Consider the following 26,790-nt stretch of genomic DNA (forward strand, 5'->3'; position numbering starts at 1 on the left):
GGGAAGAGTAAGTCTAAGGAAATGAACGTTATCAGCTGCTTCTGTGAGTTGTTTCTTGCTTTTGTTTTAAACCATGAAGAGGATGAGCACGTCAGCAAAAGCAAAGCAAGAAAAGCAAGCAGCAAAGTCGGAAAAGCATACTCCAAAGATAAAAGAGCTGTGCGTGTGACAGACAAAAACAGAGGAAGATTGCCATGCTAACAGCAAACCAGAAAACAATTTCTCTTCTGCCAAGTCATTATTTTAAAGCAGGAGGTGTAAGGTCTTTCTTATAATTGAAACCTGATGAAAAGTTTACGTGAAAAGTATCAGGCTAAGCAAATAAACAATGTAAGTCTTTACCTAACAGCATGTCCCCAAGATAAACTCCTACCTGCTCACTCCACACCAGTGCCAATGCAGGACTGAACATGCCCACTGACAGTCTGTGCTTCTTATCCATCACACAGCGAAAATTTTTAGCTTTCCTTCAAAGGATAGCAATCAGATATCAAGCAGTAAAAAATGAGCTTTCCCTTTTCAAAAGAAAACAAACCAAAACTCTACAGCAATTTTTGGAAGACAGCAAGTTTTGCTGATCAAGACAGGAAGAATTATTTGTATATTATTGTATTTAGGATTGTCTTTTATGGTATTAGGAGGAAGATGAGCTGTAACTCAAATTCTCCAGAAGTGTTTTAAAGAAGGATAGCTGAGAGAAGATAATTATTAAAATGCTTAGTGACAACTGGACACTGAATTATAACTTGCAAATTGTTTGATTTGCTTTCTTGCTGCTTCTCTGATATAAGAAGGTAAACTCATGAACTTAATTAAAAAAACACTCTGCAGGGTTTTGATTTTCAAATGAGTCCACAGGAGTCCAGGAATTGAATTGTTTTCTTAATAAAGCACATGCCTGATATGTTTATTTGTAATGGGCTACTGGGGAATAAACCAAAATATAGATTACTAAAAAAAGCCAAACACCCCCAAAATCCCACAGGAAAGCAAAAACGATGAAAGAGTTAAGAAATTCTGAATAAACAACAGGAGAAGGAACACGCACACCTGCTCCCAGCCCAGCCTGCAAGATCAACTCTTCTGAAAGCATTGCTCAGAGGAGGGAGGCTACCAAAAAAACCAGGCCACATATCTAGAAGAGGCTGAGGAGAGGCAGTCCAGAGATGACCAGGGACTACCAGCAAGACCTTACAGGCTTTTAGGGAGAGGAAAATGAGGCAGCAGAAACACTCAAGTTTGCGTGAAAAATCTTTTCACAACATCCTCTACCGAGAATAAAACTGTTGGCTGAATGAAGAGTCTCTAAGCATATAAAGAAAGGCCAAGGATTAGGTAAAGAATGAATAACAGCCTATACAGTTTGCATGCTCTTCTTTTTGACTGAAAGCCTATTGATGAGTTCTGAAGATGCTCTTCAATCTCCTTTGACAGCCTTGTGTAGAGACGGGCTTGTTAAGCTAATGAACAGCACTCAAACCATTCCTACCTAGAGACTAAGTCCCGAAGTATTGAAAAATCACAGAGGTGAGGGAAAGCCAGGCTGATACTCACAAATTACACTGGAGAACAACACACAGGTTACAACATCTATCCTGGAACCACATCAAGACAGAAACACTAAGTAGGTTTGTTCCCAACAAATATCAGCTTCAGGTATGCACTTCCCATACACGTACTTCTCTTTTCTCTAGGTTTTAGCTTTGCTTTTCTGATCTACAAGCCCACTCTGCTGATGTATCACAAGGAACATTAACCAAAGTACAACTCATTAAAACCCGTTTTTTGTAGTTTCATGAAGCATGGATTTAAACCTAAACTGAAACCTTCCTCACTAAAGGGTGACCCTGGTGATTTGCTGCTCATCAATTTGAGCAGGAGCGCGGTAGCTCTCTGCCTTTATCTCGGTGAAAGATGGGCTACGGTGTCCATCATATTGTATGTGACCCGTTCTCTTCCACTGCTCGCCCACAGACTGTGCCTAGCAGCTACTGGAAAAAAATATAAGGAGACTTCTAATAGGAATTTATACAAGAGTCACTGGAAGCTCCTTGTTCACTAAAGGAGGGAAACCACATTTGTGAAACAAAGTATAATGAAGGTAAGAATCCATATCCAAGTTCCCTCAGGACACGAAACTGCTTATTCCCCCAAACCCATCAGTACAAAGCAGTTTGTATTCTCCACAAATCGCACTGAGCATCAGCAGAGAAGATCACATCAGAATTTCAAACCATCTCTGGCAGGTGATGCCCCTTGCACTGCAGGTCTGACAGAAGTTCCTGAAATGTCTTCTCAACCTACCCTGGCACAACTCAGTCTTCTTGTTAAATTTTCCTGAAAAGAGTTGCTCACGTACAAAGATTTTGTCCAGAAACACCACACAATTAGGAGCTCTCATTTAAAAAATCAACAAAACTCCACCTCTCCTCTCTTTCCTCATCACGTGGCAATTTCTCACCTACTATAAACTTCTGATAGTTTCAAACGCAGATGGACCTTGATGTAGTTGCACTCAAGCCTTCTGAAAAAACCCCAGGTCTAAGCGGGAAGAAAATGCTTTTAGGCAAAACGTTCTTTCATGCTGCAGTCTGTGACATTCAACTGCACTGCTACAGTTGATGAAACAACTCCAGGTCCTGACCCTTCAAAGGGGTCCCATGGGACTCTTTGGTTACCTATAGGTAACAAACTCTTTATACTCTTCCCACCTGGCTTTTCCACAAGAAAGTCTCAATGGAAAATCTAGAGCACAGCGTAGAATATCACCATCTCTATCTACAGCAGTAGGAACCAGTGCACAGTTCCTTATCTGCTGTTGCCCTCCACTGTTTTAGGATGGCCAGTCATATGTTGAATCTGATTTGCGAGTTTGTACTCAAGGAGTTAATAAATGGGAAAGGGTAAAGCAATATGCTTGGAAAGCCAAATTGCTGTTGCAAACAACTGGTGTTCAGTGTTCGACTTGGCACATATTTCTCATTGGCTTCCTGATAATACTTAACAAACTTCAGATAAAACGGCTCTGTCCCCAGTCTTCTCTCTGTTGCATTCAAGCCTTTTTATTTGTTTATTCTCTCCCTCTACTTTCTATGACAGGATAGAGAGGGCAAGCAGACTTCTGGAAGTAAAGTCAGTAAGTGAAATATAAAGGAAGTGGAACTATAAAAACAAGCACATGGTGGAGGGAAAGTGTCCCTTCAAAGAGCTAACGATCTATTGAACAAGAGATGAGGCCTCAGAACAAAGGACAGAGAAATTAAAACTGGTGCAGAGCATGAAGGTCCATAGGCTCAGACTCCCACAGTGATGACTCATGGCTTTGGCCACTGTGCTCCATAAGCAGCATCTCCCATCTCCTGCAAACAGAGAGGAGCTCTTCACTCCTTCAGCAGCTTTCCCAGGAGGTTTCAAAAAGGTTAAATAATAATGCCCAGAAATATAGAAGCAAACACTGCTAATTACAGATTGCTCATACTGTTTACTGCTTTTTCACAGCATTCTTTAACCACTTCTTCCCTATATTTTTGCAGACCTGGAATGTAATTTAGGGGGGTGCGGGACATGAAATATTTTTTCAGACAGTAGGTAGCTGGTTTGGCACATAGAAAGAGAGCCTGGCTAGGAGTTTTAGTCTGGTTTGTATTGGCTCTGGCACAAGAAAAGTCTCTTCTGAACTTTTACTGAAGTCTTTTCTGCAGGACATACTTTCTCTCCTCCTTGCACAAATGTACGTGTGTTTATAATAAGTGGTGAGTTTCCTCCGTGACAAGCTGTTCTCTCCTAGCTATTTACTGTGGGGAGGGCAGAACATGTGATCCTTCTAGGCTCAGATGAACTCCAAAAGCAAATCAGTCTTCCTGTCCTGGAGCAAGAAAGCAATTCCTGTGTGATGAACAAGGCCAGCCGTATCCTGGTCCAGGTATGGAGCCACGCTGTGGTGTCTCATCCTTCTCCACAGCTGCTGGAAGAGCTCTCTTCTGAGTGGGCATCCTCATCTGACATGGACCCCCTACAGCTCTGAACTGTAACGGAGACATCTGAAATATGCTACATATTCCTAGTCTTCCGGCAGACTTCTCAACAGGAGAATGAGCTTGCTCCTTCTTGTTCAGCAATTTCTTAAAAAACAAAACTCTATTCAAAAATTACAGCTGCACTCTTCCTCAATGTAGAGGTGTTGTTAACATCTTTTTCCTATACGAGTTTACCATGCCCCAGTGGCTTCCTTTATTCGGTATCAGCTGCATTTGCTCCATAGGCACGTCAAACATCCAACAGACTGTAAGCAAAGTGATACCTCCTCACGGAGCAGGGATCTGGGTGTTATTTCTGCATGGATCACGAAACAGGGCACTCCTCCCATGGTAAGCATCGGCTACATTAAAAATTTCTACATTATAAAACTGTTCCTTGCATCCTTTGCATAAAATGCCTCAGTACACAAAAGAAAAACAGTGTCTTCTTTTGCACTTAAATCAGGTCTTGCAGTTGTGTGTCAAGCAGTTCTCTTGCATCTCATTTATCAATCAGTCCTGTTTCTTTTTAAGACAATAAATCTGACTTGCTGTAGATAGTTGTGCATTGTGAGAATCAAGATAGCAAAAGTCTGTTTCTACCCATGTTTCAGAAAAAATATATAACTTCTGTTGTTCTTGCTCATCAGTTTCCCAGTAATTATAAAGCCTTGATACCCAATCACCAGCTGTTGAAGAAACACAAAGATGGGAAAACAAGCTGTTGCCTAATTTTTGCTGTGCAGATGCAGAATAATCTAACAGAGTCCTTACCATCTTCTGCAGTCTAATTTTTCAGACCTGAAGCAATGTTACTTCCATCCCTCCCTTCAGGGGACTTACCCCTGAAAGAATAAAAGTGCTGGGAGACATACCTAGATGTGATCTCAGTTCACCCATTTCATCTGTTTGTTCCTTTTGCCTCATGTAATTCCTCTCCCCCGAGCTATTTTTGCCTTTTTTTTTTAATTTAGCCTTTGGAAACACTCTTTATTCCTTTGCTTTAGTAGCCAGTTCACGGCCACATGATGATACAGTCGGGAGCAGGACAGACCCAAGGACTCTGAGGTTTAGCATCCTTGTTTTTTAGGGGATAGTCCACAAACACAACTGCCTTGCTGGCAGAATGGCAGATTATTGAGATCAAGAAGGTCAATGCTCTACTCTAATGAGTTGAGAATGCCACAGAATTTTTAATAAGAGGTTATTTATGTACATATAATACATATTTATGTCTTATTTATACTGCAGTAGAGGATCAGCCCTGAAGTCAGGCATTTAACAAATAAGTAAAACCACAAGTAAGTCTCTGCTTAGGGAAGCCAGCGTCTGGGGTGGCATCAACAAAAACAGCAGGAAGAACAGGGAGACAGGCAGTTTGCAGGAGGCAACAGGAGCAAGGGCAGCTCTTCCTGCATCAACACATGCACAGAAACCCAACAGCTTCCGAGTTATTGCAGGGAGACAACAGATATGATGGGAAAACAGCCTCCCCAAGCCCACCAGCACTATCAAAGGTAAGGCAATGCTAAGCATGGCGATAGTATGGTAAGTAATTATACAGAGGAAAGGTTGGCAATTGCTGCCTTACAGGAAACCAGTAGCTGAAAGCATGAAAGTGTCTTATGAGTTTAATCAGACCTTTGTTGGAGCTACCATGGAAACGAAGGATATACTGAGAATTCATTTCCTAATATGTGGCCTGTAAATACTCTGAGTAGAGATAATTTGGTAGCTACATCTATTGGAAATGCAATCAGGACGTACTAAATAGGGTGAGACGCGGTAGATGTGGTATCATCAGAAGAGATTACAGTTAGGCTTTGTCTTCTGATTGCCCTGGGCTGACAGCATTGACTTATTTTCAGGCAGATACAGGGCAAGTGATTTCATAAAAATCGCTGTGTTCATCCAACACAGATCAGCACTTGGAAAATCACCTCACCCCTGGGAATGTGAAAGTGAGCGAGTCCATAAAATAACGGAGCTTTGCAGTGGGTGATGCTGTAATGAAGCAGTCTCAGAATACTTTCACAGTTTCTCTGGGTATTAAGATAGGAAAGCACACAGGCCGAGCAGTGTGACACCTAATTTCTCTCCAGCTGCAAGCAAGTGTGCTATTAATTCTGAAATATGGCATTCATACCTGACACAGTGAATACCCGACTGAATGCAAGAACATCTGCTCTAAGACAACACTCATTTATATGAGGGCTGTGGAGGTTACTAACAGAAATAAACTATTGCTTACACTTCAGAAAACAATTTAAGAGTGCAAGTTTCAGTCTCTGGGATGTTTAAACTACATATAGTAGGCCTCTGGTTTTACTGGGAACAGGGGGATACATGGATAAGCAGGGGAAACTTCTGCTGACTTTTCATGAACTCGAGGCCAAATTTTGTTGACCTGCACCATGTCTGCCAACGAAAAGTCAGCGTTTTAGAAAACATCTGCACTCCCACGAATGGGCCACCAAAAAAAGCCTGGCTCTTGTAGGATGCTGCAGCCAACAAACTCCACTGGTGCAGGAAACTGCTCCATGCAGTCTCCTCATATGTGAAATAAAAAACCAACATGCAGGCCTCCCACTAATAATTTCCATCCCTCCATTTATTTATTATCTCATTTGTAATGCAATCTGGAAGTCAGCTTCACACAGTGACTTCATCTCAGCCCTCTTATTATGCGATCTCAAGTAAATCAGCTTTCTATTTGTTTCTCTCTGGAGACCCTTGGGTAATTTTCCTCAAAAGTTCTGCAATTATTCTTACAAATTTTTCTGCTGGGTCAAAAGCAAGGATGTGGCCATATAAACTCCATCTCAGCAAAAGTCCTTCTTCAACCTCTTTTTTGTCCTGGTTGAAATTAGGTTTGTAAGTAAGCTAAGTCAAATGGAGGATGAATTAATTTCAGAGTAAGTGTGTCTACAGACGGGTTAATTAATTCAGATTAACATTTCCAAAGTATCCCTCACTCACCTGAAAAGTTAATAAATTCTTTGTTTTGTGATGAGCCACCTTAATATTTATATGCAATCTCATCTTGACACATAATACATTCATCATATTTTTCTCTCTCCTTGTTCTCTGGAGTAATGTTAGATGATAAGGGTTCATTAAAAATGATTGCTCAAATCTTCCCATTCCATCCTTTCCTCTACCATGCACTATAACTCTTATATTCTCATTGTGTAATTCGTTTTTGTCAGCTCTGGCAAGGTTGCAAAATGAGATCTTGAATGTCCTTTCAAAAATGCAAAATATAAGCTACCCCTATCTTTTAAAATCACTATGAGGCAAGCTGTAAACATGCAAAATGTCAGCAGCCTCCGCTAGGGTTCATATACACACTTACCTCATGGTAAATAAGAACAAATACGTGGAAAGGCACATACCAAAGCATGAGCAGCTCAGTTACCCAGGGTCTGGTGCTGACTTCTCCCCTAGGATTTGGGTCCACAGGGAACATTCTGCCATTGCTGTCTCCCTTATTTCGAATGCTCCTCAAATCTAGCCTGGGATGATTTGTTTCGGGATTTAATGATTTTGTGCTCAGTATAAGCTGTTCAGTCTTTTCCCTACTGAACCACAATGTGGGAAAGGTGGCTCAGGAATTTGAGCCGGGAGAGTTGTAGTTGGGATGCATTTGTTTTGGCAGTATCACCAAAAATCTCCTATATTAAGATGTCTTTTAAAAGAAGTGCTGAGTGTGCTTGGAGAAGGAGCTGTTCTCTGCAGAGGTGGGGTCTCTGGGGCAGAGGCTGGCAGCCCTCCAAGCGCGCTGTACCGGACTGGTTTTTAATTTCTCATCTACAGAAGTTAAATGTGTGGGAAAAAATTCAGCAAGAGTGAGCAGGAGAAGGGAGGGACTCCCTGCCAAGAGTCCGGGTACCACAAGGACCTCACCAGCAGTGCCCTTCCTCCACGCTACCAGCTGAGAGATGCTGATTCCATACATGGTATTTCCCAAAATCCTCCATTTCTCAGCTTCCAGCTCTACGATCATCCACTGCTGTGCCTTTCAATATCTGTCCACATAGTTCACATAGCAGATGTGCTCTCATTTATTGGGCTTTCCTCTAGGACACCATGAACCCTTAGAGATAGAGGCAGTGCAATTTCACTTATGCTGCTACTTCCCACATCATTTCTGACATCTGGAAAACTCAGTTTTTAGAGCTCACTGCTCTCATTTTTCTTAAGCGCTACACTTGCTCCAGGCGGTGCAAAACACTGGTCATCCTCAAGGCCTCTTAGAGACCTCATAAGAAACAAGGGACTTAATAAACTGGGCCCAATCCATCTGTCATATCCCCACCTCATCAGAGAACTCTGCAGCAGAAATTATGAAGCCAAGAGCCGCGATCTCATTCCCAACACGCACACATGCATTTGAACATATTGCACCGCATTCGCTATCATTTAACGTTGAATTTTTTTAGTTTTTCATTTTTATTGCTGCATATTTTTTGTGTAATTATGTCATCCCTATTTTTTATTGACAGGAACTGCGGAAACAGTAAAAGCCAGGGTCTGGCACATGAGAAGGCGCCATGGTTTTCAGCATTGGGATGGAGAACTTTTTGTCTTGGTATCATCTGGAGGCCACAGGGATGTCCCTTTGGAAAAAATGAGGTTGGTAAGGATCCGACGTTTCACTTCTCCATGTGTTGAACACCCAGCTGAGGGAGGATAACACACTTCTTCTCTGGAGAGGAGCTAAAGCAGGTGCTGAAGGTCTCTGAAGAAGAGCTGCTCTCTGAACCACGCAGGCCATGACTGGCTGAAAAATGCAGATTTAGGGGAGATTTATTCTGATCAAGAAAACAATTTCTGGTCATGAGGATCTGACCAGTTTACCCATGGGGTATTTCCTTAGGAACGGCCACCACAGCAGATGCTGCTGTACTGCGCTGCAGCCTTGATGTGGCAGCAGAGCCCAGCTCTGCTTCAGGCCACCAGAGCAGCCAGCCACAGGCAAGGGCCAAACTCCAGCAGCACTATTACTGCAGTGCTACAGTGTGCAGAGGTTACAGAGCACCATTTTAAGCACCAAATCAGTAAGAACGTTCTTCCAAAAGCATGACAGCCTATAGAAAGGTATTTTAAATAATGGTGGCAGATGCTTCAAGTCCTTCTACAAGGGATTTCAGTGTTAGCAGAAGCAGAATGTAGCCACTGCTAACCAGTGAGCAAACAAGTCCCTAGTGACTGTAAAGACATGCAGGGCAAACATCCTCCGAAAAGCTCAATATTTGACTGCATTGGTTCACTTAGACAGCGTGATAAGGATGTCAAAGTTAAGTCATTCAGGTTACCTATTTGCTTACTCCACCACGTAATTCCTCTCTCCTTATCTCACCACATCATACAAAATCCATGGATTTGCAGCTTCCAAAAGTAGGTGAGAAACCCAAGCTCTGAACTGCGCTAAGGAACCAAAGCTGTGTGTTCAACTGCGACTACATCTACATGACCATTGCTAACTTCATACTCAAGCCTGTGTCTGATGTTGCAGTTGCATCACTTGAGCCAGATCAAGCCCGATGCTGACATCTCTTGTGCACGCAGAGGCAGAAGTGAAGTGCAAGCCAGTTCCCCTTTGACTGGGTTTTCTTGCCCGAAAAGTCACTGGCCATAAAAGCCTTTTGGCAAAAGCTACTGATCCAGCCTAGGGGAACATTTGGCTTCCGTGTCTTCTTGAGCCCTCAGATAATGTTATAGGACAGGCACAGGCTAAGGAAGAGCAGCTGCTAAGAGAAAAGCATTGCCGTGATCTACATTTGGCAAAGGTTTCCAAATACTGTTTCTAAGTGAGTAAATACTAAGATAATTTTTATATTAAATAGTAAACAAATAAAAAATGCTTCTGAATTAGTATCAGCTAAACTGGCTGCCACATTTGTATAAAGTCAGTACTACAGCTTAACCTTGCACTGATGCAGTTACTACACTTACAGTATTATCTATTTCTTTAAATATCCGAAAAATGACCAAAGCAGCTGACATTTTGGAACATAATGATTTGAGGATCCCTTCCTGTATAAAAAGAAGCAGCCAGGAAATATTAAACCTTTCTGGTTTTACAGAATTAGACTAAATTTCCAATGTAGGCTGAATTCTAAAATCAAATTATCTCAAACCACAAAATGTACCAGGAACATTTAATAAAAAAAACAGCTTCCATAAACTCAGAGTCAATTTTATTTAGAACATAAAAATCATAGAAAACAGGTTTTCAAAATTATAGTGCTGAACAATTCTGTTACAATATTAATGAAAAATAATAATAAAAAAGACTGAAGTGAGAAAATAGGTAGATATTTAAAATGTCACAGTCTGACATTTTCCATAATAAAAGAGCGCAAGTTGAAGGTGGTATTCGTGGCAGCGATGATTTTGAGTCTCCAAAGAGAGTTCATTAAACAACCTCCACTGACATCTATATTTATGTAAAAGGCAAAGGCATGGAAGAGAGTTGGATGACTTTCGGGATGTTTGACTTCCAGTTAGAAAAACCTTACCAACAAGGGACAGAAATGGACTTTGATCAGAGGTAGAAGAGAGGATTTGTTTGCAGATGCTAATTGAAATAAATTGTGCAAAAAAACCAAGGAAGGGAAATGTTTTCCTAGAAGTGAATTACTTATCGGTTAAAGACTGCATTCATTTTAGTCTGGGCCTTTTCCAAGAAGATGTGCCAAACACGACAACAAGCACTGAAGCCGGCTAACAGCTAGGATCTAATAATCACGGTACGGTCAGAGTGGAGATGCTGAAGTATTATGTACAGCACAACGACAAGCGAAACAAAGACTTCTACCTGAAGCATTTCTGAATTTGAAGACAAGATAAGCAGAAAGAAATCTGATTTGCAAGTTTGTAACCTGCAGTAATAGCGAGAATGAGCCATGGGACCAAGAAAGAAAGAGACTTCTGTTCGCACAGGGCCATGTATGGAAGGGGAGAACGTAATTCAGGATAGGAACATTGCACTGAATATTCGCAAAGCTCCTCTGAAACTGAATCTAAAGAAGATATCTGATACCTCTTCCAAATTGACATGGAAGTTGACACCTGCCTTCACTGACATCTGCTACACACAGTCTTCTTTTGAGTGAGTGAAGATGCGGTAGCTGTTCAGACCAATTTGTTGGAGAGCTCGGCGATGTGCTGAGCAGTCGTGCTGTACAGCAATCAAGGCAGGAATTCAAAGCCCTGCCGTAAGCCCCCAAAATGCTGTCAAGCTTTCCAGCATGAACACCAGGGACATTTTCAGAGCAGCAAAAAGGCTTTGAATTTACACCACAGTCTTGACTCTCCTAAGATGAGACTCCTGCACTAACAACAAGCAACCCTTTGCACTCAATTTCTTACTTTTCCTCTCGGCAACATAGTTTGTGTCTTCATTATCTCAATCTATCATTACAACACATTTCACTCTCCTTTTCAGGCAGCAACTGGAACCAAGAAGCAACACCACCAACTCGAGCACTCCTGGGGTATCAGGAGAGGCAAGCAGGGAAGATGTGTAGGATGTTTCCTTTCGTCCATCCCCAAACTGACTCAACATCTTGATTTACAAATGGCAAGCATAGCTCAAGCAGACGACTTTCAATGCACAAACACACATGTTTTTAACAGAACTGCTCTGAAGAGTCGCAGCTTGGACATTTGAGGACCATGGGTTGCCCACCCACCAACTAGACCATTTCAGGAATAGTATTTTTACCTGTTTAAAAATACCGGGTAGAAATCAGAAGATTTTTAGTGTACTGTGGGAGAAACTTCTAGGAACTTACATATCAAGGAATTACGCAGATCCCACAACCATTATTCAACAAAAAACTGGCAGCATCTACAGTGTGAAGCCAAGGTTTCTGAAAGGAGAGGGGAGTTTTTCAAATTTATCAGAATAGTCTGGATATACATGAACTTTCTTTGCCAACATTTAATCATTTCATTTTCTTTTAAATGGGACTGGCAAGCTCTCTGACTGATGGAATGAACCAGAGATACGTTACAAAAGACATTTAACTCCTTTAACAAGGAATTCTCTATAGTTCTCTGCTCTGTCAGCGCAATGAGTCTGACTGCACCCAGGAGGATGCATCTCTCAAACACAACCCAGAACTTCCCCAGTTGGCTTCTTGTTGCCCTCCACAACTCCTGACTCCCAGCTGCAGGGGTGTCTCTGCCACAGCAGCTGATGGGTACTGCTGTCTATGCTCCCTCATTCTGCAGCTGCAAGAGCAGCAGCAGATACACCAGCCTGCAGCCTCTGGCTGTCCTCTGCCCATGCTGCAGCAGTCCCTGTAGCAGTTGAAACAACAGCTGACCACACCTACCCTTCATCCAGTTAAGGTGTAGTACAAGCAGTTTACACCTTCAAAGGTAAGAGTAAAGAAGATTCAGAGCTCACTTTTCTTCACTTATAAACCAATCACTTCCTTCGCTTTGTTACATATGGAGCAGCATCGTGAACAGACTTGAATCACACTCATTTGGAAATGAGAACTTACCCTTTTTGTTCAACTCTGAAATTAATTTTATCTTCTCTTAATCGGTGCTTCTATTTAGGGCGTAATGATGTTCCCTACTTGCTATACTTCAAATTAAATATTTTTCCTATGGTATTCACTAAACTAGAATCAGCACAATAAAATCCAGCTGTGCCACACAACCGCAGACCGGTGGAGGTCAGCAGGACCCTCTGGAGATCATCCAGTCCAACTCCCTGCTCAAAGCAGGGCCCTGTCCGTCTCCTCCTTCACAGAGAGGAGGTTTTCATTGCTCAAGACTTTCCCACTGGTCTCAGGGGCCTTGGATTCCCGAATGCAAGTCCCACTAGCAAAGACCAAGGCAAAGAAGGCGTGAAGTATCTTGGCCTTTTCCATGCCCATTGTCACCTGCTCCCCTGCCCCATTCAGCAGTGGGTCCACATTTCCCCATGTCTTCCTTTCACTGCTGATGTGCCTGCAGAATCCCTTCTTGTTACCCTTCACATTTACTGCCAGATTCAATTCCAGATTGACTTTGGCTTTGTAACTTCACTCCTGTATGCTTGGACAGCGTCTCTGTAGTCGTACAACAAACATTTCCCATGCATGGCTATTATATGAGTTTACAACAAAATTCTTAAGAAAAAAGCAAAGAACAAAAGCAGACATTTCAAGTCTTCTTTCCAATTCTGCGGCCTTCAGTTCTACTCACCCGATCTATAGCGCTCATCCCGTGACCCTGAGGACCTGCGACGGTGATACCGAGAGGAAGAGGACGGAGTAACAGGAGTTCGACGTTCTTGTGGTAATGCCTGGTCCACCCCTGCATTAATGAAAAAACAAACGAAAACCAGCTCATTCTGATTGAATTCCAGAAGCTCAATAGTGAGGAGGAGATCAGCCTACACCAGAAGTAGAAAATGAACATTCAGTGGCTAAACCATGTCCTGGCAATTGGTTACACAGCACTTGCCTCTGGTCAGCTTTTCTGGTGTGGTCGTTTTCCTGGCTCTCTCTAAGACAAAGCGTTTCCGGGATCACAGACTACATAAGAAGAGCATGCAGACAGTAAGACTGGTGATTATTTTTTCCCCAAACAGGTAACTTTTTATAAAGTAGTACTCGGGAAATATTTTAATGTGCTAATAAAGGTGGACATCATTGCAATGGATCTCAAAGCTTTCCTGCAAATTGGTTAAAAACAGTTCCCAAGAAGACTTAGCCAGTGCATATTATCTAAAGTCTCCTGCGGTTGGATGATATCAGCTGGAGACAACACAACACTAACCTATGGAAACCAGATACCCTGTGGGAAGGGAACTATATTAATATCTGGACGCGTTTTCAGCTACTAAGGGCCAGAAAGTAAACAAGAACTGCACCAAACCAGGCTCAAAATAGTAATTTGTTCCAGCAAAACAACAAAAATAACTCAGCCCTGAAATAGATATACCTGCAGCATCTCAGTATGCCGGACCTAAACTTCCAGTATTTAAGATTCAAACCTTGTATTCATCCCTTCTCATAGTGAATTTGCTTTATTAAAAAAGTAGGTATCTTCTTGAAGGCTCTTCCAATGACAGCAGTGGTACAACAGCAGCGTTGTATATAAACACTTCTAGAAATGACTGCGCCTTGACAACTTCCAGGGAAAGGCAAAGGAAACTACCTAAGCAGGAAAATTCAAACAAACAATAGGAAAAGAAAGCAAACCTGCATCTGTAACGGTGGCATAATATGTGACCCTGCCCTCTTCCAGAGGCAAACCTGAGCAGACAAACCCAGCAGAGATGCATCCAGCTTCCAGTGAAAGGGCACAGAGCCTTAGGCACTGCGACGCACCGGGGCAAAAAGCCAAGAGTACCTACAGAAGTTAAATTAATTCTTTCCTGTGTAACAGTAAGGACAGAAGTCAATCTGGCCTCTTGCACTTAGGGTTGATGGTAGGAAAGGTCTGTTAAAAATTCTTAATTAAATTATTAATAATAGGATGACTAATAAGTTGAAATTGGATTCAACAAAACAATGCCTGGAAATATGTTCATATTTTTCAATCAAAACTTAATGCCAAAACGCTCCACTACTATTTCTGAACTATCTAATGTCTGCTGATTGGAGAGGGATAAGAGTTTACGTTTGTGTGAAAAATAATTTCTAGGTAGAATAACCAACCAAAAATACTGCATTGATTTCACTCTCAGTTACGATTCAATGGACTCTTTAAAAAGCATGTTTTAAAAAAAATTGGCACTGTATGCTTATTTCTTTGTGGAAACAAACTGAACTCGAAATACAGCTTCTCTCTTAAATCTCTGGAGTATCAGCAATGTCAAGTCTGTTTTGATTTTGGAGAGAAGTGGTTGGTTGGCTAAAAACCATACTCAGAATAAAATCTCATAGGCTCATAAAAGACAGAGTGAATCCATAAATCTCCTTCTACTCAGATTGTGATTAATAATTCATACTCCTAAATCAAATAAAATGTCTTCATTTAACTGCTGTGTCTCCACACTACAGCACTGAGCAGTTTCACTTGCCCTCCAGCCTTTATTTCTTTAAGGCAGGTGAACGGAACTTCTGAATCATTGAAATAATCAGAAGAAATATTTTATCCTCATTCGTATATTTAGAGTTTTTCTTTCTTTACTGGGTCACCCTGAGAACCAGCAATATAAAGTTAACAATAAAATTAATTTTAACTGAAAATTTTCAAAAAATTATGTTTCGGTCTGTATGAGATGCTGACCACCATTATTCATCTCAATCCCTACCCATATTGCCAGGAATGAAATACTTTCTGGAAATCACATATATTTACAAAAGTCCTAAAAAAACCCACACCCAAAAATTGTGCACCTAAAATTGCTGAGTGGGGCAGAGGTTTTGTGGAGAAAGCAGTGCCACAGCTTCCCATGACAAATGACTTGTGTAGGGCAATGGCATGTGGAGAACAAACAAAATTAACTCAGGTGTTGCTACTGAAGTACATCATGATCACACAGGAAAAGGGGATTAAATGCATCCTTCAACAAAATCACATGCCGTGGGCTTCAGGAACACTAAAGGGAAATTAAATTGTGAGGAAAGGCATCAGTTTGAGAGGTGTGCAGCTGCTATAGGAGACCTTTCAGGTAGATCTAAGAACTGCTCAGCCAAAATACATTCAAGCCTGTGGTTTCCTCCTGGCCATGTGGTTATGAGACACCTCAGGGGTCTCAGTCTCTTCTCTGGCAGCTGTGGGCAGTCACAAAGCCCTTCTTCAAGGCGTAAAAAAGGCAGTGCACATAAGGTAACCTCAGACACTTGCTGAAGAGCAGCAGGACGCCCAGCTGGCCAGGCAGCACTGCCCCCCATGACACCCCCCTAGCACTGCAAAGGGTCTCTATGCCGGTTTACTACAGAGATTATGCAGCTCCTTGTTGTTACTACAGATACAGGAATCTCTCATATAATCTTAAAATGGAGGCACTTTAATTACTTTGCCTCCCTCTTACTTTGTACATGTGTTTGATCTTTTAAGTCGGTCTGTTCTGACCCCATGGCTAACATGGGGTTTCTTCACACAGTTAGGAAAGGGAGAGACCCAACACCCTACACTAGCAGTCTTTCAAGGCCACAGAAATCTAAATGAGAATATCAAAATATCTTCTGCTTTCATGAGGTCAGGGGATCATTTGGTGGCTTGACTTCCCGCTTTCCCATAAATATGAATAAGCATCTACCCAGGTACGGAGCAGGAGGTGTGAACTTGGCTCACTCATAGCACTGGTTTACAGGAGTAAGAAAACTCTGCACTAAAATACAGAGGAGAAGCTCTCCATCATCATCTGTGGGGACACCTCTCTTGGTACCGAGTTTCTTTAACGTGAGAAAACGCAAAGCACCACCCACGTTGGCGAGTGCAAGAAACCCCATCACGGTTCCTTACCAAAGGGGCAAGCGCAGGAATCAGCCGGCACCGCCTGGAGTCACCCCTTCACTTCCTGAGCACCCGCTCCCCTGCACAGCACCAAGGGGTGTGAGACAAAGTACACAATAGCAAAAACCTACACCCTGCCATTGCTGAGCAATGGGTAGGAGTAAAAGCCGTACAGAATAATGAATACCATGAAATCAGTGAAGTGCTGCCATAAATAGCGAAGCAGTGTTAACAGCAGAACTGTTCACCTCCACGAAGGCTTCAGCAAAATAGTGCAGTAACAAGCATCTTTTTTTTTTTCCGTTCAACTTCTGAACATAACTAAACCCCAAAAATGGATAGCTTTCACAGCCAGCACACAGGGTCTCTGAGTTAAGTGCTAATGCTTGCTCAAGTGCAGCTTCGCCCAGACGCATCTGGGAATTGGTGGAAGCGGTGGCGTAATGGGCTTTGAGAATCCATACTTGGATCGATTCCTAAATTTAAGGAGGCGGCAGAGCAACGAATGGCTTTCACAAAAGAAAGGACAGTGCCCAGCGCACAGCCACAATCACAGGCACTGTCAAACTGGCATCATTCTTAATAACGCCAGTCTACCCCAGTCTGGCAGCTACAGCAGGACTTCACAGGTAAGCATTCATTAGCACTAATGACTGACTTGTTACAAGTCACGAATCATTTTAGCAAGATATATATGCCTGGAACACAGTTATTTTCTATAAAAGGCTGAGAAATCAGTGCTTTATGCTCATCACATCACACAGAAGCATCACCAGGTGTACTGGAGCAAACAGCCACGTTCTTAATACAGGCATTAGTTCATTTATCTCATGCTGCTAATGTGGGATTCAGTCTGCAGATTAAGACACCTATATTTAGGTGTCTACAAGAAGGTGCTTAAGCTAAGCTCCCACTGTGAAAAACAGAGACCTAGGCCAGGGCTCAGGAGCCTAAACACCTTTTCGGATGTTGTGGACTATGATACCTGGCTTGACCAGAATGGTATATGTCCCCTCTAAGTCCTGTTTTACATGGGCTGGCTCAGCGCAGAAGTCTCTGATACCGCAGGAAATCCTGGACAGCATCAGACACCTCTTTTCAGGGAGCTCCAGGAGCTATGCAGGTGGTCAGTGGAGGTACCTGCTTTGGAATAAGCTGAAAAGCTCTCTGGGTTTCATCGACTGAATTAACTGTGTCTATTCACATAAGTATGGGAGCTTAAACACCAGGTTCATAGGCAGACAACTTAATGCAGATGTATCAGTCTACAAATCCTAATCTGCAAGCTGGATCCTGCCTTGACTGTATTTAGCTAAAAATGCAAGAGCCTCAGGAAAGCTATATAAGCAATACCACTGCAAGTTAAATTTTATTTTTAAGTGCATGGAAGGCACAAAACTGTCAGCTGGAAGCAGGCTTCATCTCCTTCCTTCCTTCCCTTTTTTTTTTGCCTTCACTTCTTTGTTCCTCCCTTATTTATTATTTCTTTTTGCAGCCAAATTGCAGCGCTATGTGCTGATAATGTGGCAATAACCGCATTGCCCTCTCCAACAGAGGACAATTGTTTCCTTAATGACAACTGACAAGTTGTTATTCATGTATCTCTTATTCCTATGTCTGTGTCAAATTTTTGAATCTAAAAATATCTACGAGCTGCGATGTCTAATTGACGAGAAGGCACTCTCAGACACAGGCTACGCTTGCTGTTGTAAAGCCAAGTCATAGTGTGTGACCCCTGAGAGAGCTGGGGGATAAACCCAGGGCTAGCGGCGAGCAAGGCAAACAGCCTTTGCAGTGCGGTTTTAAGAAGCAGCATTGATCTTGTGTTCAAATATTTCCTGAGCTTCTACACAATGGTCAGTGGCTCAGCTTTAAACGCAAAGCCAGGTGACGAACACGTCGTGTATTTTGTCAACAGGTTAAATATCACACCATCCCCATGGCACGTGGTACTTAGCGTGGCACTTCCCATCAAATGTATGTCTGAGTAATGAATTCACTGCATGAGCCAAAGGAGATCTAAAATGTGATACTCCCAAACAAAGATATCCAGGAAAGTGGAGCCACTTCTGCTAGATAAATCCAGATAAAATTGAATTTCTGATTACATACGTTTAATCAAGAAGCTTTCCTTCACAGGTGAGTTTTCACACGTACTCCTGCACTTGGTTCTGATTTCAAACAATGCACACAGTAAAACTGGTCTTTCCTTACTACAATCTAGATCTTGCCTTCCGGCATCTCCCTGCAAACTCTAGCTTTCAGTTCAAGCTGAGCATTGCTGTCAAGGGCTTCTTTCTTCTCCCCATTACCTCAGTGACAGTGGACATCACATTACAGCTCCAATTCACACGTGATGTTTTATTTCCACTTTTCTCTCGTTAGTCCCACAGCTTCAGTGCACCATTTGAAGGTTCTTTTAGGAGAATACGTAGAAAAAGGCTATCAATTCACATAGCAAACACGTTCACCAATGTGCTGGTCAACTTACTCTTCCAGCAGTTTAACATTCATCCTTCAGAAATTTCCTGCAGATTAATTTGGTCAGTATTGTGAATTCCAGCAGCTTCTCATTGGACAGTGGCACCATCTCTTCACGAGCCTTCCCTGGCTCCATCTCTGCTCCAGCACAGGCCAGCTCTGTTTCCAGGCCCTCGATGGTATCTCTCCTTTCTTCCCATCATTGCTCACCTCTGACTGAGCCACCTTTTCTACCTATTTGTCAGTTTTAGAAAAACATCTTCATGTTTCCTCCTATGCCCTTATGTCTCTCAGATGCTCTTCATGAACACCAACAGATATTTCAATGATTTCAAATTCTTTGAAAAACACCCCAACTCTGACGTGTACTAAAAATACCGTCCCCCCAAAAAGCCATCATGCTGATGCTGAAACCAGCACTCACATTACTACCTGACTTCATCACGTGCTCACTTCCTCCCCTACACCCATTTTTGTCTCACTGCTAGGGAGTGAAGTCTCTGAAGGAAAATACTTTTGCTCTGTGGTTGCACAAGGTTTGATATCATGAGGTCTTACTGCAGGACTGGAAACACAGGTGCAATCATAAAACAAAGAGTGCATAAAGCAACAAATGGGCTCTCACTTAGCATGGCAGAAGTGAAGCAGCAACCACCGTGTTTTAAGTGATGGCATCAAGCAGTGGCTCTCAGATGCTTTCAGAACCTCCCCTTTTAACCAAACTAAGCTCTGCAAGGCATCCACCAACTCAAACCAAAACTCTTCTTTAAAAACAAGACTTACTAAGCATCTATCTACATGCCATAGTCACTCATCTGTGAAACATCTGTCGCACTGCTTTCAGAAATGTGTCCGTGAGTTGTGCAAAGCATGTGCCTTTCAAAGAGACACATGTTCTCCACCTACACACATGCTTTGAAATGTCCCACCGTGGTTATCCCTCGATAAGACCTTTAAGAGTTAGGAAGGCAGATGTGGTAGGAGTAATCATTAATAAAGTGAACACATGAGGGGCTTTTTTCCAATTCCAGAATCAAGTGTTGTTTAAACATCTCCTTGCGATCTTTGCAATCCAAATAATGTCTGTTGAAGAGAAAATTAAATTGTAATAGCCAAGTTTACTCTGAGTGCCCAAAGGGCCAGCAGCAGGATATGCACGCATGCACATAGAAAAGTATGCAAATGTATGCACACATTTCAGATATATATAAATGTACGTGTCGTGTTAGTAACAGAGGCTATGGAAATTGGTTCCTGTAATTCTACAGAAAATTGTTTCTTCATCAGACAGGGATCTTCTGTGCTGATGCATTATCTGCTCTGCACTGCGCAGCTCAAAACCTCCCTGTGCTGGTGCTGCTGGGGCACCGGCAGCAGAAGAGGCAGTGATGTGTCTCCAGGCCTGTGCACCGAGCAGCAGGTGCCTTTGAAACACCACATCTCCCAGGTTCATCAGCCACAATAAATAAAGCACTGTTGACTGGTCTACATGGTTACACTACAAATGGAGTTACACTGGGAAATTACAGAAAGTAATCTAGAGTAGACACAGCACTTGATTAAGAGAGAATGAACCACCCATGTCTAAGCTGTTAGAAGTAAAGCTTAATTGATAACAACATCGTCTCTGTTCTGTGAATGAATAATCAAATTTCCTGGCAAAAGACTGGAAGCGAATTGGGCAAAAACAGAGCTTATGGGAGACGCAGGTAATTGAGTTACTGTTCTTCTAGGGAGGGTTTCTCTTAATAGCGTTCACACAGCTGTCCACATGTTATCTTACCCAGAATGGACTGATCTAATCAAGATAATCTTCAGAAAGACATTCTGAAATAAATGCCCATTTAAGTGGTTATTCCTTCAGCTCTTGGCTGTCACGGCTCCTCTACAGAAGCAGGACGAGAAAGGTCACAGCACAAGAGACTGGGATATACGTACAGATATAAACGTTCGGATTCACTTCTATTTTTAGATGTCTGACATAGGGGCACACCAAGAAAAGAAAAACTACTCTGAGCCCAGAACATCTCCAGCTACAAACTGACATCCTGAGAAAGCGATTTCAGGAAACAAAGCCGTATTTTTGTCTCCCTAAGTTAAAGCAGGTGGGGATTTAATGGGAAAGAAAACGGGGGCTCCCCCTGTCCCTTCTCCCATTAGCACTGCCAAACGCAGCACATCCGTTCCGGATTTCTGGATGTTCGACAGCGCGGCTGGAACAGTCCAAATGTCCTCTGCATATGTGCAGTCTGTGCAGCATCTGGATGTGTCAGCCCTCTCGTGCATGCACTGTGGAGTCAACCTGCAGATGTGCAGCGGATCCCGCACGTTGCCCATGTGGCAGGCTCGCTGTATGGCACATGTGACAGCACGCTCGCTGGGACTGCCCTGTCAAAAACAGGGAACCCAAGAGTGAACTCTCACATCACCTGGTAGAGCATCAATCACGCGGCTGCCCAGCTTCACCCTTCATTAATCCCATTCCTGAAAAGTAACAGCTTTCCCTTTCTAAAATGACAGCATCCCAATGAGCACAACAAAAAGATCATATATGTATGCATATTTATATTTGTCTATAACCAACACATCTACTGCCTACCTTTAGCACTTACGTGATTCTGAATCATTAATTCTGTTAAAACTTGACATTGCAATTTAAATTCAATCACTCCCATTTTGCAAAAATCTTGGGCAGAGGAAGTTAACCATGTCAGACTGAGGATACCTGACTTAAAGCAGCTTCATGTAAGAGGAGAAACGCAACCACCACAGTCAGAATTCAATACGGGTCTCCTCTATAGTATTACAGCAAATTGGTTTGAAAATAAGGGGGGAAGCGTGTCTCAAAGGGATCATTTTTTATAGGCATGACTTGTCCTGACAGAACTGCAGACCTTATCTTCCCTCAAGCCATCTCTCACACCACGTCTAGACTGCCTTGTGGGAGCATGGACAAGCACACGGGCAAGAATGTGATGTCCTACACATGCCCACATGATTGGCAGGAGAAAATCTGGTGTCCTGAGGGGCTGTGGATCCTCTGTGGATCCCCTTGCTACAAACGCAGGGAGTCGGAACAGCCTGCCTGCCACCAGCCACAGGTCACGCCAGAGGGCAGGACAGGTACCTGCTGAGGGGCACAGCTACGGTGGCACGGCGGGGTCAGGCCTTGCTGGTCCACACTGCAGACACGTGGCCCTGCAGAATGTTCTCCCGCCAGTCTGCTCCCCTAGCCTGATGCCTCTTCCTAAAATAAAAGTCAGCCTGCTTCTGCATGGTTTGGATGCGAGCACAGCCCAGGCGGAGATCTCTACGTGGAAATAGCACAGAATTAGGGTGCTTAGATTTTTACAGCTTCCTCCGGATTCTGGTGAGCCTGGACCTGTCCAGAGCTCTGTAAACAGGCAGTGCCAGAAAGGGAATTAGACACACATGGGAACTGCCTTTGGATTTCTTTGAGTTTGTTGAAGGCCATCACAGAATGCAAATCCCTGCCCTTCCCCAATTGCTTCCTGTGTCTCGCCAGCTTATTGTATGAAACCTCCTCCAAAGTCTCCACAGTACAGAAACTAGAGAGAGGCCAACATGTTCAACATTACTGAGAAGGACCATTCCTTCCCCCTTCCCATCACTTCACTCTTAGGCAGACAAAAGTCGGTAACGGCCTTCCAGATGTCGCCCTTTGGTTGTCCTGCCTCGTCACAGGCAGTTCCTAGTCTAGCACATCGACGTAGGTGTCTACCAGAGGCTTCCAGATGAGGCACAGTTACAGACAGATATGGACTGGAAAAGATACATTCATTGTGCTCACCAAAACGAAAATAAAAGAGAGGCCGGTTTCCTGCCGTGCTGGCTGCTCGCTCTCTAGCGGCCGCTTCCCGGATGTCACAGACACCAATGTTGGCAGTGCGGAGCATTCTTCTGGCAGCTCCTTCACTGTGTTGCAGTCTACACCGTACCGCGGCAGCTCCATTCGCTGCTGTAACAAGTTGAAAAAAACTAATTAATTCACGTTTAGTTTTTTTACATTTGTTACAGCAACGAGTGGAGCTGCTGCCCCCATGCAGTAGAGCACACACGCACACGCACGCACAGACACCACAGGACACCCACGGAGCCGATGCAGGTCCATGTTCCACTCTGCCAACATGGGCGTTAGTTATGTTAGCAAAGGTGCAGCGGGAGGACTGGATGTCCCAGCAGAGGGGAACTGCCTTTGGATTTCCTTTAGTTTGTTGAAGGCCAACACAGAATGCAAACCCCTGTCCTTCCCCAATGCCTCCAATCCCAGTGAAAGAGCCATGTCCATTTCCATGCTGTTTAAAAATACCTCTAAAACATCTATTCCCTTTTAACAGCAAGATCCAAGACTGCCAAAGCTTGTAAATTCTTGCAGTTCCCCATCAAAACAGATTACAGCAAAAAAACCCCAAATGACTAATTGGTCACGCATGTGATTATTCAGATATTAACAGAGGCTTACAAAAGGCAGCATCTGTTTTGATATCCTATTTCTTCTTGGAAAGGATTCATCTCCCCCTTCCTAGTGAGCAGGGATCTCAAGCCGTTCAGATGAGTAAAGTCTCAGAAGGAGAATAGCAAACTGAACTGTTTTAAATTCTGTCCAAAAGGTAACACAACAAAACAAACAAGAAGTACAAGGACAGCAAAGATCCAAGCACAAATAATTATCAGATTCTGGAGGAAAATAAGTTAATACAGTAGAAGCAGTGTCTTCCACTATAACAAAAATAATTCATTTAGCCATCAGCTAAACGATTGAGCCTGATGTACGTACAAGAAAAGAGCAGAGAGTATTTCAATGCTTTTCCTCTTCATCCTACTATAATCTTCCTTCACTCATCCACAGCCCACACTCCCAGTGCAGGATTTTCTGGGAAGTGGCAGAGCAGAAAATGTTCGCTCTGTTTCACCCCATCTTTAAAACAGCCCTAAATCAGCTAGGTCCTCAGTCATGACCTCTTCAAATTACTGAATGGACCCCACTATAGGACTGGCTTACAGAAATTCCTCTGCTTCTCCTTAATTGGAAAACTTCAATATCAAACAGAGACCCTGGAGGGTTCTTCCCCTTCTACTGTTCATCATTACGTGCACTGGGAACCCCCAGCAGCTTCAGCCATGGATACGGTTTGACCAGAAGCCTACGAGCTTTCTGGAAAAAAAGAGCTGTATTTTCTTGTGTGAAGAAAAAAATACACAACTGTATGAACACACAGAGGTACCAACCACACCGCTGTGTTGAGGATTACTGTGAGACAGCAGTCTCTCCATAACCCAGTAAACCCAAGCAGGTCTCATGAGAACGTACTGTGAAGACCACTGTATGTCTGACAGCCTGCTCAGACCAATAAATACTCAGAAATTTAATAACTGCACCTCTGGTATTGTTATTCTGTTGGTTTGATTTGTTTCATTCTCTAATGGCTCCCAATGGTTAGGAAATGTCACAGACACCCTCAAATCCAGCTGCATCACTTCAGGAAACAGAGGTGTCCATAACACTGATCTCTTTTGTGGAGTTCCCGGCAGTGGAGCAGACCAAGTGAAATCCAAAGGCACAGCAATACCACTTTGCAATGGAGCCAGCTGATCTACGCACACCTGAAGAAGAGAGAACAAGGCAGCGCCTACACACGTGGGCAGTTTAAATAGAAGATCATCAACTCCACCGTAAAGGTAGGATTTTGTAAAATAAGGAGGAAACTTGCTCCCAGGCCCGTAATAAAAACAGGGCTCAGGACAGCCAAGCCCAAGGGGAGCCTCCATGCGGTGAGATGGCACGAGCGTGTGGGTCACGCTCCTCTGAGGCCCACAAAATATGGAGACCTACACCAATACCTACAACTACATCTTCAACGTCATGAGCTGATGCCTCAGAAGAGTGAAAGAACTCTGAGGGGTTTTTACATATATATATATGAAATAATTTCAGTGAAGCACTACATTATTATATTTAGTTTGAAGACATTTTTACGCCTTTTGGGCAAATACATGCAACCCATCCCTCAACGCTGAGACCAGGTACGTATAAAGGATCAGTTGCCCACGTGTTACAGGACAAGCTGAACTTCAGGGATGTTGCTGGTCTCTCTAGTGTCTTCAAAAGGAAGATTTGGACAGGAAACCCAGGAATGGAGGAAGGTACAAAGCTCCAAGGTTCTCTTTCACTCTTGTTTATACCTCTGCTCAGAAAGCTTTACTTGGCTGAGGCCTTCATGAGTTACGACATCACATTTTCCTCTGTTTCTGCATTACTTCTCACAAACAATACCTCTCTAACAAGCCTAGGCTGACTTTATTTTCCAGACATGACTGCCAAACCCACAGCAACGTATGTAAAAAATGTACACACACATCAAAGCGGACATATATAGAAAAATATACATGAAATGGATGAAATAAGCTTTTTCTGCATAACAGTAGCTTTGTTTCTGCCACACTTAAATCCTCAAGATGTAGATTTTTACTGCGGCAACTATCAGTACACTTGACATCTTCATATATCGCAAGCACAGAGACACGTACCGGGAGGCTGTGGCAGGTAGGCCCCAATTAATTTTGATCTCTTCTTTTCATATCCCTTCTGTGTGATGTCACCTGCCAAGAAAAGCAAAGGAAAATCAATAAGGTGTGGATAAAGACAGCGTCTGGCTGCTTAACGGCAGCACCAGCGGCTTAGCCACCACCGCACAGTTTGTCTGTCTGGACAATCAGAACGAGCAAATGAAAAGCACAGTATGAACGTTCCACCCAAAAAACCTCATTTACGCCAGAGCCGTCCTGACAAGTAAATACCCGGCCTTGATTGATCCCAGCACCAGGGTCCAGCGGCACAGAGTTTTAAAACCGTTTTGAGATGCTGTCACACAAGCTTTCAAAGGCGACAATGACCTTCATTAGGATAATAATAAACAATGGATTACACAGAGTGCGTGGGCCTGCGGTGGCTGGCAAAACACATCACTGATTAGCATTTTCTGTCATTAATGGGATTTTTCTAATCAAGCATGTAAGGCACAAAAGACTTAAAACTGCTGCTATATCATTTCTGCAATATAAATGTTTTAGCTGATTTCTAAGCAGTACTGAGAGGAACAAAACAAATCTACCGCTACAAAACAGTAACATAAAGATTCTTTGTCTGACTTTTCAATTAAACCTCAAAAAAATTTGGAGACAGATGTTTGACTTTATTAATTTCAATTAATGTGACCCTTCATTGCGTCTGCAGTTTCCTCAGGTAACCTTTGTAATGTAAGAATAAAAAACCATTTTTCTGTAAAGGTTTCCTAACAGAAAGCGATGGGTAAACAGAGATGTAGAACAAACCATGTATTTTTAGTCTTACTAGAGAGCTTGCAGGAGAGGTTTGGCACTGAAGTTGCAATACAGTCCCTGTTCTGGAGCTCTAGACCTATCTTCAGTGATGAAAGTACTTGTTCAAATATATTTCAAATACTCAGATTCTTCTTTCCAAATGCTCACACATATAAGTATGTATTAAATACATCCAAGCTATGCTGGATGCTAAAATGTGATAGGTTTCACAATTTTAAGATTTCTGAAGTAACACCACATTCCCTGCCCTTCCAATAGGCAAATCTGCTACTGTGAGACTTCTCCTGCAGTTCAAGTTCAGCTGCGACCCTGGACTTGTGCGTTTGTACACGTCTGAGGGCTGAGGAGGGCAGGAACCACAGCAAGCAGCGCAGCTTTGGGAGCAGTGCTCAGCGAGATACAGCAACGCGTGTCCGTGTTCAGCCTTCCCATGAGGAGAGCATCGGCCACGGGGACTGCACACTCGTTTCAGCCCCAGGCACTCTGGTAAACGGATGCTAAATCAGCACCA

At 43.0% G+C, this 26,790-nt stretch overlaps 1 protein-coding gene across 2 annotated transcripts in view; it reads right to left on the bottom strand.

Moving 5' to 3' along the window:
• The window catches only part of DIP2C (DIP2 disco-interacting protein 2 homolog C (Drosophila)), a 139,293-nt gene extending 113,757 nt beyond the window's left edge, over positions 1 to 25,536 (bottom strand). The window contains exons 1-3 of one of the 2 annotated variants that reach the window (XM_010182260.1): positions 25,467 to 25,536; positions 22,729 to 22,896; positions 13,230 to 13,340 (exon numbers count right to left, since the gene is read on the bottom strand). In XM_010182260.1, the coding sequence (XP_010180562.1) occupies positions 13,230 to 13,340; positions 22,729 to 22,834 (217 nt within the window). In that variant the 5' untranslated portion in view covers positions 22,835 to 22,896; positions 25,467 to 25,536. The remainder of the gene's footprint in view (positions 1 to 13,229; positions 13,341 to 22,728; positions 22,897 to 25,466) is intronic. The other variant, XM_010182262.1, reaches the window with a different exon arrangement.
• Positions 25,537 to 26,790: the final 1,254 nt, after the last annotated feature.

This window comes from Mesitornis unicolor, unplaced genomic scaffold (genome assembly GCF_000695765.1).
Source record: "Mesitornis unicolor isolate BGI_N332 unplaced genomic scaffold, ASM69576v1 scaffold2004, whole genome shotgun sequence".
Taxonomy (NCBI): domain Eukaryota; kingdom Metazoa; phylum Chordata; class Aves; order Mesitornithiformes; family Mesitornithidae; genus Mesitornis; species Mesitornis unicolor.